The sequence below is a fragment of the Pongo abelii genome, chromosome 19 (assembly GCF_028885655.2).
Source record: "Pongo abelii isolate AG06213 chromosome 19, NHGRI_mPonAbe1-v2.0_pri, whole genome shotgun sequence".
Classification (NCBI taxonomy): domain Eukaryota; kingdom Metazoa; phylum Chordata; class Mammalia; order Primates; family Hominidae; genus Pongo; species Pongo abelii.
This window is the reverse complement of record NC_072004.2, coordinates 12000133-12016161: the sequence shown is the minus strand read 5'-3', so window position 1 is coordinate 12016161 and position 16029 is coordinate 12000133. Positions and strand designations below refer to the sequence as shown.

At 39.8% G+C, this 16029-nt stretch overlaps 1 protein-coding gene across 4 annotated transcripts in view; it reads right to left on the bottom strand.

The window, feature by feature from the left end:
* The window catches only part of MAP2K4 (mitogen-activated protein kinase kinase 4), a 126740-nt gene extending 112962 nt beyond the window's left edge, over positions 1 to 13778 (bottom strand). Inside the window, exons 1-2 of one of the 4 annotated variants that reach the window (XM_063718033.1) lie at positions 13597 to 13778; positions 2269 to 2301 (exon numbers count right to left, since the gene is read on the bottom strand). In XM_063718033.1, coding sequence (XP_063574103.1) covers positions 2269 to 2301; positions 13597 to 13711 — 148 coding nt within the window. In that variant the 5' untranslated portion in view covers positions 13712 to 13778. The remainder of the gene's footprint in view (positions 1 to 2268; positions 2302 to 13596) is intronic. The other 3 variants (XM_063718032.1, XM_054535467.2, XM_002827054.5) reach the window with 3 other exon arrangements.
* Positions 13779 to 16029: the final 2251 nt, after the last annotated feature.

Sequence of the window (16029 nt, the reverse complement as noted above, 5' to 3'; positions counted from 1 at the left end):
GTTTCTAGGTGTCCAATAAGTGATTTCGTGAATGTATATAAATAACTGTGTTGAATCCCAAAACTGGAAAATAAAGAAGAGCCTTCCAACGGGAAGAGGCAGAAATAAAAAGAGAGATGTGAAAAGCCAGCAGAAAGTAGCCACAGCGTAAAGAGACAGTGAGGGCAATCAAGGTGAACAATCAAAGTGGGAATACATATGCCCCTCCACCACATAATTAAGTTCTAATAGGTTCCGCTGTCCCAAGCCTCCATTGTTAAATTCTTCCATATGTATCAAAGCAGGTCACACTGCAAACCTATCATTTCTATAATGACAAAAACAGAGCCATTTAGAAGATTAAAAGGCATTTTTAATCCACATACAAAGCTACTTACAGACACTGTATATATAATTTTACTATAATCAATGTTTCTCTTGTTTTATATCTACAATAGAACTAGGTTAAATAAAAGAACAATAATGTGAGTACAACTTAAAATTTTTAAAAAGTCAGGCCAGGTGTGGTAGCTCATGCCTGTAATCTCAGCACTCTGGGAGGCTGAAGTGGGACTGCTTAAAGCCAGGAGTTCGAGACCAGCCTGGGCAACATAGCAAGATTCCATTTCTACAAAAAAATTCTAAAGTGAGCTGGGTGTGGTGGCATATACCTGTAGTCCCAGCTGCTTGGGAGGCTGAGGTGGGAAGATCATTTGAACCCAGGAATTGGAGGCTGGGCTCCAACTTGGGAAACACAGTGAGACTCTGTCTCCAAAATGAACAAAAATAGAAGACAGCCTTCTTTTTCATTAATTAGATTTTAGGTCAAAATACAAATAAAAGCTAAACGTTGTCATGCTAAATATTAAGCAGACATTTTGAAAAGTCAAAGCTAAAAATTATCACAGTGAATGTGTCAAAATTAAAAGCATAAAACAGAAGTTGTAACTTCATTACATATAGATATATATCACATATAAAGGTTCACTATGAGCAGGAAATCATATATTACTTTTAGTTATTTAAGGCAAGGGAGACGTAACAGTAATGAACCAATTAAAAAAACTTTTATCCTAGGGTCTAACTGCTTGATCTCTATTATTTATATACAGTTACATTGTGGGTGAACCATTCAAGAAATAAATTTTTGCTAACTACATTTCAAAGTAGTCATAACAATCAATCAGTGGAAACTATGCATTCTCATTCCAAAACAATTTTAAACATAGCAGAAATGTTTTTTCCAGGTTAATTTTTTTTGCCTTTGAATCAATTTACTTAAGAATGATACATATCAAAGCATCATTCTTCTCCAGTTCATGAATAAATAAGCAGAAGACAAAACGACCTATATCACATTTTGGTATATTTTTATGTTAACTGGAGAGTAGTCTCCTTGAGATGAGATTTTTTTAATTGTACTTGATACAGATGACATTTAAGCTTAAACACATTTTTTTTTTGGCCGGGTACAGTGGCTCACACCTGTAATCTTGGCATTTTGGGAGACCAAGAAAGGAGGATCTCTTGAGCCCAGGAGTTCGAGACTAGCCTAGGCAACAAAGCAAGACCCTGTCTCTACAAAAAAGTTTAAAGTCAGTCAGGCATGGTGGCATGCACCTGTAGTCCCAGTTACTCAGGAGGCTGAGACAGGAGTATCGCTTGAGGGAGGTCAAGGCTGCAGTGAGCTATGATTGTACCACTGCACTCCAGCCTGGACAACAGAGTGGGACCCTGTTTCAATAAATAAAATACAAGGTTTATAACTTTTTTTTAATATACAGAAAGTCTGTTTTGTATTATATGAAGACTAGTGTCCTAATACAGAATAAGGATGGTGAGGGAGGCAGGAAAAAAAGTTTTGTTTTAAACAAAAAAATTAAAAATATATTCAATGTATGGTTTATGATAATTCAATCTTAAAGCATAAGATGTCTGAATATAACTCTACACTTTCACGATCTTAAAAGTGAATTCTCTTCTATTTGTAATTTAAATTAGGGTTAAGTCTGAATACCTATATATACTTTTCTATACCTAAATACGTATTTCCATATTATATACATCTAAATACCTATATATATTTTGCTATTTCAACTTCAAGTGAAAAAAGTACAATTTACAATCAAGAATATAATTTTTTTTAATATTTGGAAGAATGAAAAATGGAAGCTCTTTGAATGTAAAATTGCCACGGCTGGTTAGCTGAAACAATAGTGGACACATTCCCACTACCAAGATGGATATGAAAAAAATAAATAGCATAATATCATAAAATTTGTAGCTTACTTTGTGCCTTTTCACAGAAGTTTATCTGAAAGCCTAAAGTAAAAAAGATAAGTTCCAGTTCATTTACTGTAAATCAAACAAACCAAAATTGGAACATGACATTGCATTTTTATATTAAATTTTGAATAAAACGAATTCAAGAACAGGTCAAATCACATTACCCCCACCAGAGACAACAATAACACATGAGCTTTCTTTAAAAACTTAGCTCTGTCAAATGTAGATATAATACATTACATGAAACTGAAATCAAGTTTAAATTGTGTTGCAGTCTTAATCTTTATTTCTCATATATATTTAATAAAAAGAACTGTAAGCCCTTAGAAGTTAACAATAACCTTTAAGATAGTTCTGTCCATTTTTTCAATGTTTTCAACCTACAAATACAGAATATGAGTTACTTAACTAACTTAAATTACTGATTTAGAGTTACCCATGATTAATTACCATCTATGATGCAAAAGTTTTAGCAGTTCATAAATTGTGAAACTTACACACACATAAAACATTTCCTAGTAAATCAGTTAACTTCAAACAATAAGACAATGAACTGCTGAAGAGGGGCTGAAATTCTTCTAAAATAGGCCTGAAAAAAAGATAGTGTCCCTAGGAATGAGAAAGCCAAGTACTTCAGAAGTTACAAGAAGAAAACCTGTGAATTCCCCTTAGAAACCTAAACACATTCTCAAATCCAGTTGGATCTGGTTACACCTTATGTATACACTGTATGCAGATATAATTTTTAATAAGATGCATCCAGTAAAGTAAGCCAATTAAAACAAAAGCCTTCACAAAATATTCTTTCACCCCTAGTTTACCGAGTGGATGGATATCTGGTTTTGTTAGTGGTCTATCTACGTTTGTGTTTATTACTGTTTTGGGGAACAAAATGAAGGAAGTAAGCTTACAATAACTTTATGTTTAAACAAATTCAATCAAAACATGCAGAAAAAAGAGCCAGGACTGAAAAAAGGATAGTTAAGTAGTCTTTCCTATCCAGTTATCAAAATTCTTAGGATTCTAAGAAGATACCATCTATAAAGTACAAAAACTGAAAAAATGCTAATGTAGCTACTTGGACATGAAAGTGTCTTTGGTGCACCACCAAAGTAATCCACTGCTGACTACCTTATCACACAAATGACAATGCAGGAAGAAGTGAGAATGGAGACTTCATGGGAAAGAAGTACTAGGGCAAACCTGGAAGGTCTGACCCTGGTCTCTACCACTGAAGGTCAATATGCTGCCCCACCAAATGTGCAGTGGGAACAGAATTCAGAAAGAAAAACAGAGATGTACGGGTCTTATAAGCCTAAGCAACTAAAAACCACTGGCCTCCTACCACGCAAAATGAGCTGAGTACATTCAGGAAGAAAAGAGTTATCTGGAAGTAGCAGGCAAGTCTTCCCTGCACCCCACTGGAAAAGGGAAGGTAAAACTCACCTTCTACTACAACTGGAGAGGAGGCTGGGAAACAAACAACTTTAAAGCAAAATACCCTGATTGACTGTTACTAGGTAGCAAAAAGAAAGAGGTGAAAAGGTGAGAGAAGAGGTGAACAAAATAGTAACATGGATGGTGAAAGGAGCAAGAAAACAAATTTGTAAGGTATATGAAAAAGAAATCAGTTGGATCTGTATGTAAGGTTGTGTAAAAAAAAAAGTTACATTGCTTAATAAGTGTATATTAAAAATTTTAAGGTATATGTGACTGAGAATGATAGAATGTCGCCAATGATTGCTCTAACACATTAAAAGCTAAGCGCCAGTTTAAGTGCTAAAAAATTCTCAAAACCTGAAGTTCTGTCACCGGCACAGAATCTATATAAGTAGCTACAAAGGAGGTGGGAAGGGGATTAAAATGTTCAAAGCATAATTATAGACTTGTTCTTTGTATCTGATTATGAAGTGACCAGGTGAACGAATTCTGGGGTCTCATCCAAACATCCATCTCTCCGCATTATTTCTCACTAAGAAAATACTTGGTAACTCGCCCAGAGTCCACTGACAAGCAAGGGCTAAATTAACTGGACACACTGGCTCACGCTTTCTTTAGCAATTCTGTAACTTTCTTAACATTATCAATTAAATTAGGGAAGAAGCGTTTTTAGTCTGTCTAAACCTCTAAGACCTGCAAAAGTCAGAAAGTTAGTGCTTATAGTACAGATTTGGGAAAGTACCAAATAGCTCCACTAGCTCATACTCAAAGGGTAAGGATGGGCAAAGGGGACAAGCAACAATCCTGTACAAGAGAAAGATGGTGGGAAGGAGAAGTGAGGAAAACTTCCAATATCCTCAACTTTACAAAATGCAAGTTCTTAGTTATGCTATAATATTCATTAGTATTCACTCACATATGTTCAATTTTTCTTTTTTTCTTTTTTTTTTTTTTTTTTAGAGACAGGGTCTTGCTGTCGCCCATGCTGGAGTGCAGTGGCATGATCATAGCTCACTGCAACCTCAAACTCCTGGGCTCAAGCAATCCTCTCATCTCAGCAGGTGCAAGCCACTATGTCTGGCTAACTTTTGGGGTTTTTTGTTTTTTGTTTTTGTAGAGACGGAGTCCCAACATGTTGCCCAGGCTAGTCTCAAACAATCCTCCTGCCTCGGCCTCCCAAACTTATGGGATTATAGGCATGAGCCATCTCACCTGGCCAATATGTTCAATTTTTGAAGTCTCCCTTGTCTCCGAAATTCTGACTTCCTATTCACTTACTTTAAGTCCTATCTCTGGAGGTACTAGATAATCCGTTGAACCTGTTGATAGTAACTGGCTACATTTTAAGTCTTGTGTGCCTCACTTTTTTATATCTGGGTGAACTATCTGTACCCTGGGGCTTAATTTGACATGATCCTCCATTTATATTTTCCCCATCACAAGTAGGGGTAAATTTGAGTCTTTTTCATTTTTCCTGGCCCCAGGCAAGTTTAATTAAATCTTAGAATAAATATCAAGAATAATATTTATTTAAGAATTTAAATTCTTAATTCTTGACACTGATGAATCAATACCAAAATGCATAGGACAGAATGCTAGTAAGCCTATAAAAGAAATAAAGCTACGTGAGGGTTTTTCCTCCTCCTCTTTCTCTCTACGTATCTCCTACCCTCATTCCCACATTTGCCCCTCATTCTCACCCTCTTACCTCAATTTTAAGATCTTTTATGTGGCCATAACTTGAAATCTACAATTTACTGTTCTTATCAAATACAGTGAGGTAAGCAGCTGTTTAGGATGTGTAAGTGTTTATAAAAACAAAAAGCAAATAGTATTTGATAAAGTAAAAAACAAAATGAAGTGTGTTAGGAGACCAGAGTTCTAGTTCCAACTGTGAAACTGAAGTCATTTCACTTGAGTCCTAGTTTTGTTATTTTTAAATAAAGAATATTATCTTAAGGGTTTGAAAACAGTGTGCCTAAATCTAATTTTGCTTGTGTAATGGCCATTACGAGGTTTTGTAGTTATCTCCATTCCCATTCCTCTAGGTTGATAATATAAATCAGAGAGGGTGTGGGGCCGGACATAAGTGGTTTCCTATCTCCTCAGTAGTTGCTTCTGATTCCCTGGACATTCTGGATTTTTGCACTGCTGAAAGTGCATTATGAACTACAATATGAACCCACACTAATGTAAAGAAAATGAGAGCTGCCTTACTGAGTCATGCCCATAAGACTGTGCTACAAAGTCTTTCCTCTGTCACAAGCACGAAGGGTCTACTTGTCTGACACCTTCAAACTTCCAACTTCAAAATTCTGGCATGTGCCTTAAACTGCAGCTACCCATAGTATATCATTATGGCTCTAATAACATGTAAGGTGTTATCTAAACCTACCCTAAATTTGTATTTTCATTGTACTCAGAGCAAGTTCCCCAAGATTTATTTCCTGCTGGTTTATTTCTTTTAGATTTTCTTACTTCAACTTTCTGAAACTATCGAAAGGGAGCCACCCTGAGTTAGCAATTCCAGGTTGTTAGAATCATCCACCAGTCAGGAGTTGATAAAACACTAATCAAATCCCTTCCACACTTTTTAAATTCAAGATCTTGTCCTCCTCATAATGCCAGCTCTTTTTCTCTCGTCGGGCAATGACCACCTTATTTATTCTTTGGCCACAAAACTAAATGCCACATTACCTTCTCAAGCCTGTTTAATGAAGCACAGTATACTGAGACAGTAACTTACAATTATGTTCCTTCGGGCAAGTATCTAACTTCTATGAGCCACAATTCCCTCATTTGTGTAAAATAAAATAATACCCAAAAAAGCTTTGTGATGATTAAATGGGAAAATATATCTAAAATGTCCAACCAAAAGCCTGGACTAAAGCAGGTTATTATTATCACAGGCACCATTATTCCTGTTCTCTCCCTCATGGGAGCAATGATTATGGCACCTTCCCTATCTTTCTGGTGCTCACCAGACCAGCTTAACCTACATAAAACCAGTCTTTCTCCTTTCATTCACAGTCACCTTGGGAGAATTAAAAGGGAAGGGCTCCAAACAGCCCTGGGGATCCACACCCCACCCTCTACACCTCTGCCACAACCCCTCCTAGGCACAGCCTGGTATCCTGAAGACTCTAACAACCCCAAAAAGATGGATGCTTCCCTATGACAGGCACATAACCAGATCCCAGGGAAACTGCCAAAATCATCAGGGGAGCTCCTTAATGTCACTGATTTCTTTAGCAAAGCCAGGCAATAAATAGACATAGGTATGTCAGATATATATACATCTGACATATATATATCTCAGATATAGACGTCTGGTAACACTTTGCTTGATTCCTCTTTTTTTAAATGTTTGAACAATTTGGTGTCTGTGTGTGTGTGTGTGTGTGTGTGTGTGTATGTTCAGATATATATACGCCTGGCAACACTTTTCTTGATTCCTCGTTTTTCAATGTTTGAGCAATTCTGGGTAAAATGAAATACAATATAGCTTGAAAAAGCTGCTGTGATGTCCATTTTAATCCTCTTTCTCCATGGTGGAGAATAATGTGTTGTTCTTAAAGAACCAAGCTGCATACGATGTAATTGTTTTCTTCATTCAAAAGGCCCACCTTGAGTTGTGTAAACTACTGGCTAATCATCTCCCTTTCACTGTGTAGCTACAAGCAAAGCCAATCTTACGACTTGAATATTTTCTATTAATGTAAGTACACATTAAACTCCCAACCTTACCAAGTGTGAAGAGACACCTGAAGATTTTCTAGAGTTGAGAGGAAACAGCTAGAAGCTAACCCACATCCACTAGCAAAAATAGTAATTTGCCCAGATTATAAATTTAGCCAGAACGACAACATTTGTTAAATTTTATGCCAAATGAGTTCCTTTTATATATAGTGTTAAAAGGATTCTATTACCTTTCAAATCTGCAGTGGTTTCCTCTAATTAAAGTCTTCTACTTACTTGGAGATTCCCAATCAAAATGTCTCCAGATTCAAAATGCCACTGTAAACCCTCCAGCAAGTTTAGAACATTGTAACATAAAGTGCACCATTCTTGGAGCACCAAGGCTCCAGAATCATCTCAAAAGGTGGCTGGTTGCTTGGAGCTTCCGCCCCCTGACTGAAACCTAAAATAATCTCTCTCCTCTATTCCTGAATCTGCATCACTTCTGGCAAAGATTCTTCCTTCAGACCTGAATGGCCGAAATGACTTAAAGAGGCTCAGAGAACCATGCAGTAGAGTAGTAAGAGGAGCAAAGGCTACCAGTCACACAGGTGGTTAAAACCTACCTCTTCCGGAACAAATAAATGTCTACCCCCTCATCTATGAAGGGGACTATGCCCACTTACCTTTAAAGGGTGGTTGTGAGCATCAAATTAGGTAGGAACAGTGAAAAAAGTTGTTAACTGTTAGTTTCTCTTTCTTTTTTAAGCCTCAATTAAAGTTTCTCAGGTTGTATCATTGGAGCCATCTCCATTTCCTAGAGACTACAAAGGAGACTGACCTGGATTACGTAGAATGGAGTTAGGATTACGATATCCAGACCCCTAAAAATAAGGAAACTCTGTGGGCTCACATCAATCCAGCTTCTCAAATTAGTGAAAGAAGAAAAATTTACTAAAAAAGAAAAGAACTCAAAATACAGGGTTAACTAATATCCCATCTTAAACAAGTTTCAGCACACATTCAGGCTAGTAAGGTATTTTAAAGGAAAATGTGAGAAAATATGTATTCTAAAAGTGAGGTGAGATGTTTTTCCACTTTTTTACTTTTAATACTAGGGTTGCTCTAATTTTTAAGGGAATATAAGAAGAAATGCAGTCTGAGCTTTTGGAGGGACTGATTTGCTGAGGTGAACTTGTATGAGGTTAAACAGTAAAAGAAATGTTATGCAACACACTGGGAAGGGCAAACGTTCTGAGGTTTGAAACTCTTCACTGTCTGCACAATTCAGTTCTTTAAAATTAAGATAAAGGTCTCCCATGGTTCTTGAAAACCAGACTAATTAGTAAAAACAGATTAACAAAATCAAAAGCAGGACATTTCATATACATTTTATATTCAAATATTTTTGGGAGAAATAACTACATTGATTTTAAATCTCTTGACTTTTTCTTAACAGATATACTTTATTACATTTTAAAGTACTGGGCGTGTTTTCTAAAGCAGAATCAAGCTATCATCTTTTTACTTAAACTGATATATAAAAATGCTCAGCTAAGGGTAAATAGCTAAGGACTCAACTGGTCCCAAAGTTTTCTGTAAATCAGAACTTTAAGAGAATCAGAGGCACCTACAACATATACTTTCTAACTATTTCTTGTAACAAGTATTTTACAAATGGCTCAATGTTTTTCTGAATCAATTATAGATTCTATTCTAACCATTTTAAGAACACATCTATTGAAAACTGACATTTCTCAGCTAAGAGATCTCTGAAATCTATTACAAGTGACTAGTAACTACAGCAGGCAAATAATCATGTCTAATAACAATCCGCATATACTTATAGATATTCTATAATTTTCAAAGCACTTTCACATGCATTAAGAACGTGATTCTTACAATGGCCCTACAGGTTAGGCATTATCCCTATTTTAACAGATGAGAAATTTCTGAATAGAGAGTTCAGAAAAGTTAGGTAATTTCCCTAAAATCACAGCGTTTGTAAACAGCAGAGCAGTTACCTTAACCATGGTTTTCTGGGTCTAAGTCCACTGCTCTTTTCACTTCAACATCCTTTTGTTTCTTAAACATTACTACATGCTATGGGAACGCTAGCTGTTACAGTTACTACTGGAAAAGGAAACATCCTGCCTATGCAATTTCATTCTAGAAGCTGTTGAATTCTCAACTAACTGGCAAGCTCTATTAATCAGCATATGCTATTCTCTAACATGCCAACCACGATACTATCTAGTACTACTTGTTATACATATCTAAGATTAATTACCTGGTATAACGGGATCTTCTCTTTACAGGATTCACACTAACCCGGCTAAAGTCACAAGGCTTTAGATTTGCCACAAGAGAAAGCCCAAGCCATGGCTAGGAAGGTTCTTGAATGTTACAAGTCAATTCCTTACTTTAGGTTGACTAAAATTTCTTGGACTAAAGAATAATACTTTTCCACAGAATGAGGCCCTAATATGCAAGAAATTTTCCTATTAAATCTATCTACATTAACAAATTATTGATGAAACATTAAGAATAAAAACATTTCTCAGAGTAGTTCATTTGAGTATTGTTTCCGCTCTCAAATGCAAACTCATCCTAATGCCAAATATACTTTCATAAAACCACTTACCTAACTTGGCAAACAGATCTACATTTTGCTGGCTTTAGTCATCAAAGAACCAAAGCCTAAGAACTACTCAACTTATAAAGGTTGGGTGCATTTGTGAATGAACATGAAAAAAAAAAAGAGTCAGAATGAGTGAAAACACTCAAATCTATTGAGTAATAACAAAATTAGCAGCTATTCCCTATTATTTGAGGGACGGTGAAACAATAGCCAGATTAGAAGCCATAACTGTTAGTATGAACATGCAACCAAAGCTATGTCTGTTGATTACTGTTATAATCAAATTCACTATAAATCCCATTCCAACCATCTACCCATCCCCTATGAAAAAAATGAGTAGAGCAAATTGATAGCTAGACTTCTGTTTCACATCGTTCACATTGTAATTCATTTGAGAGTCCTCAGATCCAGAAAAAAACAGATCCGGAGTTTGAAGTAGCATAAAATGTCATCTAGGATACTCTGAAAGGACTGCTCAATAATGAAAAGTGGGGAAATCAACAGGCTAGAGAGAACAGTGGGACCTAGTAATATGAAGCTAAAGAAATTGTGTGGTAAATGAGAGGTTAGGGACTCATTTACCAATAATAAAAGGGACCATTAATGAGACCATAACAATATTGTCGCTACTAACAAAGATGGCTAACGTGTATTGCATCCTTACTACATGCCAGGTCCCAGGCTTACATGCATTCTCAAAGCCACCGGGGAGGTAAGCGTTATTCCTACTTTCCAAGTGAGAAACTGAGGCTTCGAAAGGCCAAGTTCATTGCCCCTGGTCACAAAACGCATACCTAAATCCTGGCCAGGAGATTCAAACCCAGGACTCCAGAGCTCTGGTTCTTAAGCAGTATATTAAGAAAACAATACTGCCCAGCCTGGACCACTCTTGGGCCATAAACATGAAGCCATGAAAAAGTATTCAAGGTTATCCAGTGCCCACCACAGCGCTTACCACATTAGAGGATGTCCAATGTCTACCGCATGAAACATTGCTTATGTTCCACAACTGAATCCTGCTGTTTCAAAGAGCATGGTCATTAACAACTCCCAGAAAGGAAGTTTTTTAAGTGGCAAGTATAACTAGATTGGGGGAGAAGGAATGGAAGTACGTCAAACATCTTCTAAGGCCCACTCTGTGAAGTCTGATCTAAAGCAAAAGAAGATCCTTGGTAGATGAAGTATACGATGGGAGGTATGACTCCCATACAATTGGATGGGAATCTTTCTTTTTGGGTTCTTATAAGATTTCCTCTTCAAGGGCCTCACAATTAAGATACAGAACAAAACAAACCAAAGAGAAAGATCCTAAATTGCTGTTTAAGTTCAAGCTTTATAACTCAGACTGTTCTAGACAACATCCTGAGAATTTCAAGCACTTCATTCTAAACAATGAAAAAAGTTTCAAGAACAAGATATAACACATTCCTGAATCAATCAAGACTAGACACAATATTGACAAAAAAGAAAATTCGGCAATAATTCATAGAGAGGTCTTAGGTCCTTTTTCCTTCTAAAATGGGTTCTGCTTATTAGAAAGTTTAGTTAACTGGGTATCAACATACAAGGGCTGAGGAGAACGAACAGCATCAGAAAAAGTCCTAACCACTGCCTTAGGAGTTCCTAGAACACTCCAAGCTCTTCCCTGCTTTGGAACCTTCATACACACTGTTCCCTCTGCCTAAAACCGTCTTCAGGTAAGAGGGTTAGCTTTCCAGACAAGCCTTCTCTGATCATCTTATCAAGGGGACTGCCCTCTATTATCTTCTATCACAAAACCCAGCTTGTTACCTTTATTACTTTTCCAACTAGTAATTTTTCACGTTTAGCTAAATAGCCTTCCCTCCCCCATCTTCACAGGGGGATAACCTCCATGAGGACAGTTAGAGATGTTCAACTCTCTATAAGCTCAACATGAGCATTTTATGCAGATGCTCAATAAATATTTTTTGAACCAAAAAAAAAACACAATGTATCCAGCTATTTCAAACTGTCAGCCTCCCCACCAATAAAACAAACAAACAAACCACCTTGTTTTTATAAGTTTTATAAGTCACCCATCTGGAACAAGAAATACAATCCTAAATTGTCATTTTGCCATTTCATTTCCCCCCCACCACCACCACCTAGATTGTAAAGCTGTACAGTCAGGAAGTCAATCTTATACTTCATCAGTATAATGTGCTGTGCAACACAGTGGGCATCCAATAACTAATTCAATTTGAATGAATTATCTTAGGGCCTGCACAGCAAGTGTCCTCTAAGCTCTGACATCATCCTGTCTATATATCTATCACTGGTTTTTATGTATATTAAAATTATTTCATGGGGAGGGTGACAGGGATGTAAAGATAAATAAAATCCTGTCTCTTCTTCCTGAATTATGGCATGCTCTACAAACATGAAATATTCAATAAATGTCTGTTGAACCTAACTAAATGCTAGAAGTCCTTTAAGAAGAATGGAATAAAAAAGTAACCATGGTCACACTGACTACCAAGGGTACCCCGATCCTTATTCTGTTAATAATTCAACACAAGCAGTTTGCTAAAGTTGTCAAGAGATTTCTGAGATTCCCTGTTTTAAAAATAGCATTATTACTCAAAATTCCCCAGTAAATTTAAGGAAATGGTCCCTAACTGGCTCGGGCCTGGCCTGGTATTTTCACAACACCCCCTGTCAAAAGCCATACAGAGCTAATAAGCATTCCCAGTGGGGAAAGTCATTAATTAGCAGAGCTGCCTCAAACGTCCAGACACTACAGTATCACTTTGACCCCTGTCTATTTCCTGTATCTCTCCATTTAGACCAAATTAAGTCTTCTTTTTTTTTTTTTTCCTTCCTGCATGCAATGCTAACACAGAAATCCCTGGCCGGGAACAAAATGCCTCTCCCAGGCCAATGGCAGCCTATCTACCTTACAGGTGGCACAGGCCTGGGCAACCCACCCCCCACCCCCATCCCTTCCAGCGCACAGAAACCCTGCAAAAGTTTGAAAACGCAGGTTCCAAGAGGCCCCCGGAGCCCGAGGTCAGCTCGGTGGTCCGGCTCCAGCTGTGCCCGGCGACAGCCAAGATAGCCCTGAGCGGGGCCCACTGCGGCGGCGGGGCCGAGGGGCGCCGGCCGGAGCCGCTGTCTCCGCCGCCTACCTGAGCGGCGTCAGGGACCAGGAGACAGGCCCGACGCCCCTCCTGCCCCGCCGCAGACCCGAGCCGGCGCGTTCCCGGAAATGGGGGCCGGGCGGGCGCCAGGTAAGCAGCGGGGGCGATGGGGACGGCCGCGGGGGCGGTCCCGGACCAGGTGGGCCCCACGGGCCGGCTGAGAGCCCGGTAGGGCCCAGGGGCCAAGCGCAGGCAGAGGCCGCGGCCGGGGCCTATGCGGGCCGGAGCCCGGAACCAAGCCGGGCCGGAGGCGGCCGGGAGCGGGGCGGGAAACCAGGGAGGGAGAGAGGGAGAAGCCGGCGGCTGCCGTGGCTTCCTCAGCCGGGTCCGGGGGCGTCCGCTGGGGCAGGCCGCGACGACGCGGGTTGCCGCGCTAGGGGGCTGGGGTCTCGGCGCGGCCGCGTTCCTTACCCTGCATGCTGCTGACGGCCGGGTGGCCCGGCGCCGGGGACCCTACGGGGCCCGGGGTGCCGCTGCCGCTGCCGCCCCCGGAGCCGCCGCCGCCGCTCGGGCTCGGAGCCGCCATTGTTGGGAGTGAGGAGCCGAGCGGCGCCGCGGCGGCTGCAATGCAGCAAGCTCGGCCTCTCGCACAGCCGAGGGGCGCGGCTTGCCCCCGCCTTGGCCCCGCCTCCGACACGCCCCGGCCACGCCTCCTGACACGCCCCCGCCCGAGCCCGGCGCGCAGCCCGCGCCAGATGCTGAGCTGCAGAACCGCCCGGCTCCGGGTGCGCGACCTGTGAAGCAGACAGCTGTCTTGGACCAGGGCAGCGGGCCCGCGGGGCCTAAAGTGGTTTGCAGAATTAAAGGTGGGCCTGCATTTGTGCGGAAAGAAGGTACACGGCTTTCATCATTCCCATGGAGGTCTGTGACTCCCAAAAGTCCCCCTTCTTGGAATCTCAGAACCCCAAATCAGAATAGTAAAGCTGAAAGGGATCCCAGGGATTCCTTTCTCCTCCAGTCGCTAACACATCACTTCCAGAGCGGAGTTACCTATAGCTATGGTTACAGTCTGGAACTCCTCTTAAGCCCAATACCCCAACCCTCTACACTTCTCTGAGGGGAAAGGGGAGTCCCAGGGGAACTAACCAAATCTACTGAATTAGAGGCTACATTTTAATAATACCACCAGGTAATTTGTATGCCCATTAAATTTGAGAAGCATATATTTAAGCACTCAACACTTCCCAGCCTCCTGAAATATGCTATCTACATCACCATCTTCCCCTAAATGCACACTGGATTCCCTCCCCCAAATCCTTTACATCTTGTATAAGACGAGCCGTCGTCATTATTTTAAGTTACATAAAATGACAACCCCAAAAAACAATATAAGGTTTCTTCCATTGCTTTGCACACAGACTTTTATTTTAGGGAGACAGTAGCTAAAAGAAGAAAAAGTTCTCTATGAGGCTAGGATTTGTGAGCCAACCACAATGTACTCGAAATGGTGAGACATGGGTTTCTAGCCAGGCAGCCTTGCCTAAAATGGAATAGCCAGTTATCCTACTTCCCAAAGAATCCAAGCCATGGAGCTGGACATTTTCTCCCATTTAACATTGTGTGATCTACACCTAGACTTCTTTCCCAAAACTTCTTCCACCCAGACCTTATTTGATGCTGAGAGTTCCTCACAGCATGTTGGAAATGTGTCCTGGGTCAAAATAGCCCTGCCTTCTTGTTCCAAACCCAATTTCATCCATCATCTGGATGGCTCAGATCCTAAAAGTGGCTAGCCATAAACATCAAGTGGAAAGGCATTAAAGGCAAATTGAAGGTGAGAGCAGGTAGGTGTACTTAAGTGGAGAGCCTGCCAGAATTCTCCTCCATGGGCTTCGTTGGCTGCCCAATATCTTCAAGTCCAGGTCTTATAAACATGGCCAGATTCCCATCTGGAAATCAGTAGCCCACCCAGCTCTTGTTGCTCCTAGGGCATCTTAATTGTGAGCCACCATGACTGGCCTTTAATAAGAATTTAATATATATTATTTTTAATAGAAATCCTAGAAGCAACACTACAGATTAGACAACTACTAGAAAATTAATTTAAACACACACACACTCACACACACACATCCAATATTATAAATAACAAATACAAAAGAAGGCTGGGGATGTTGGCTCACGCCTGTAATCCCGGCACTTTGGGAGGCCAAGGCGGGTGGATTACGTGAGGTCAGGAGTTAGAGACCAGCCTGGCCAACATGGTGAAACCCTGTCTCTACTAAAAATACAGAAAAAAAAAATTAGCCGGGTGTGGTGGCAGGTACCTATAATCCCAGCTACTAGGGAGGCTGAGGCAGGAGAATCGCTTGAACCTGGGAGGCAGAGGTTGCAGTGAGCCGAGATTGTGCCACTGCACTCCAGCCTGGGTGACAGAGCAAGATTCCATCTATAAAAATATATATATATATAAATATATATTTTTTATATATATATATAAATATATATATATAGGAAAACATTCAACCTAGCAAATTCATTAAGGGAAATTGGGAAACTGAATTAAAAGAGAAATACAATAAAAATATAACTAATCTTATTTTTTGTCTAGTAATACCTAATTCTGAGTTTGTGATAAAACTGACATACACTTGCATTGCTGTTGGTATTGTAAACTAGTAAGAGCCAATAATTAGATGTGCCTATGGCAAAAACAAGAAAGCGCTTTGATTCGTTCCACCTGAGGAAGCTACGTATGAGCTTTTTCACTTTTTCTTATGCTCACATTTCTCTTACATATTTGTATTTTATGATTTCTTATGGACTAAATTGTATTCTGCTCCCTCTCCAAATTTACATGTTGGAGTCCTAACCCCCAGCATCTCAGAATGGGACTATATTTGG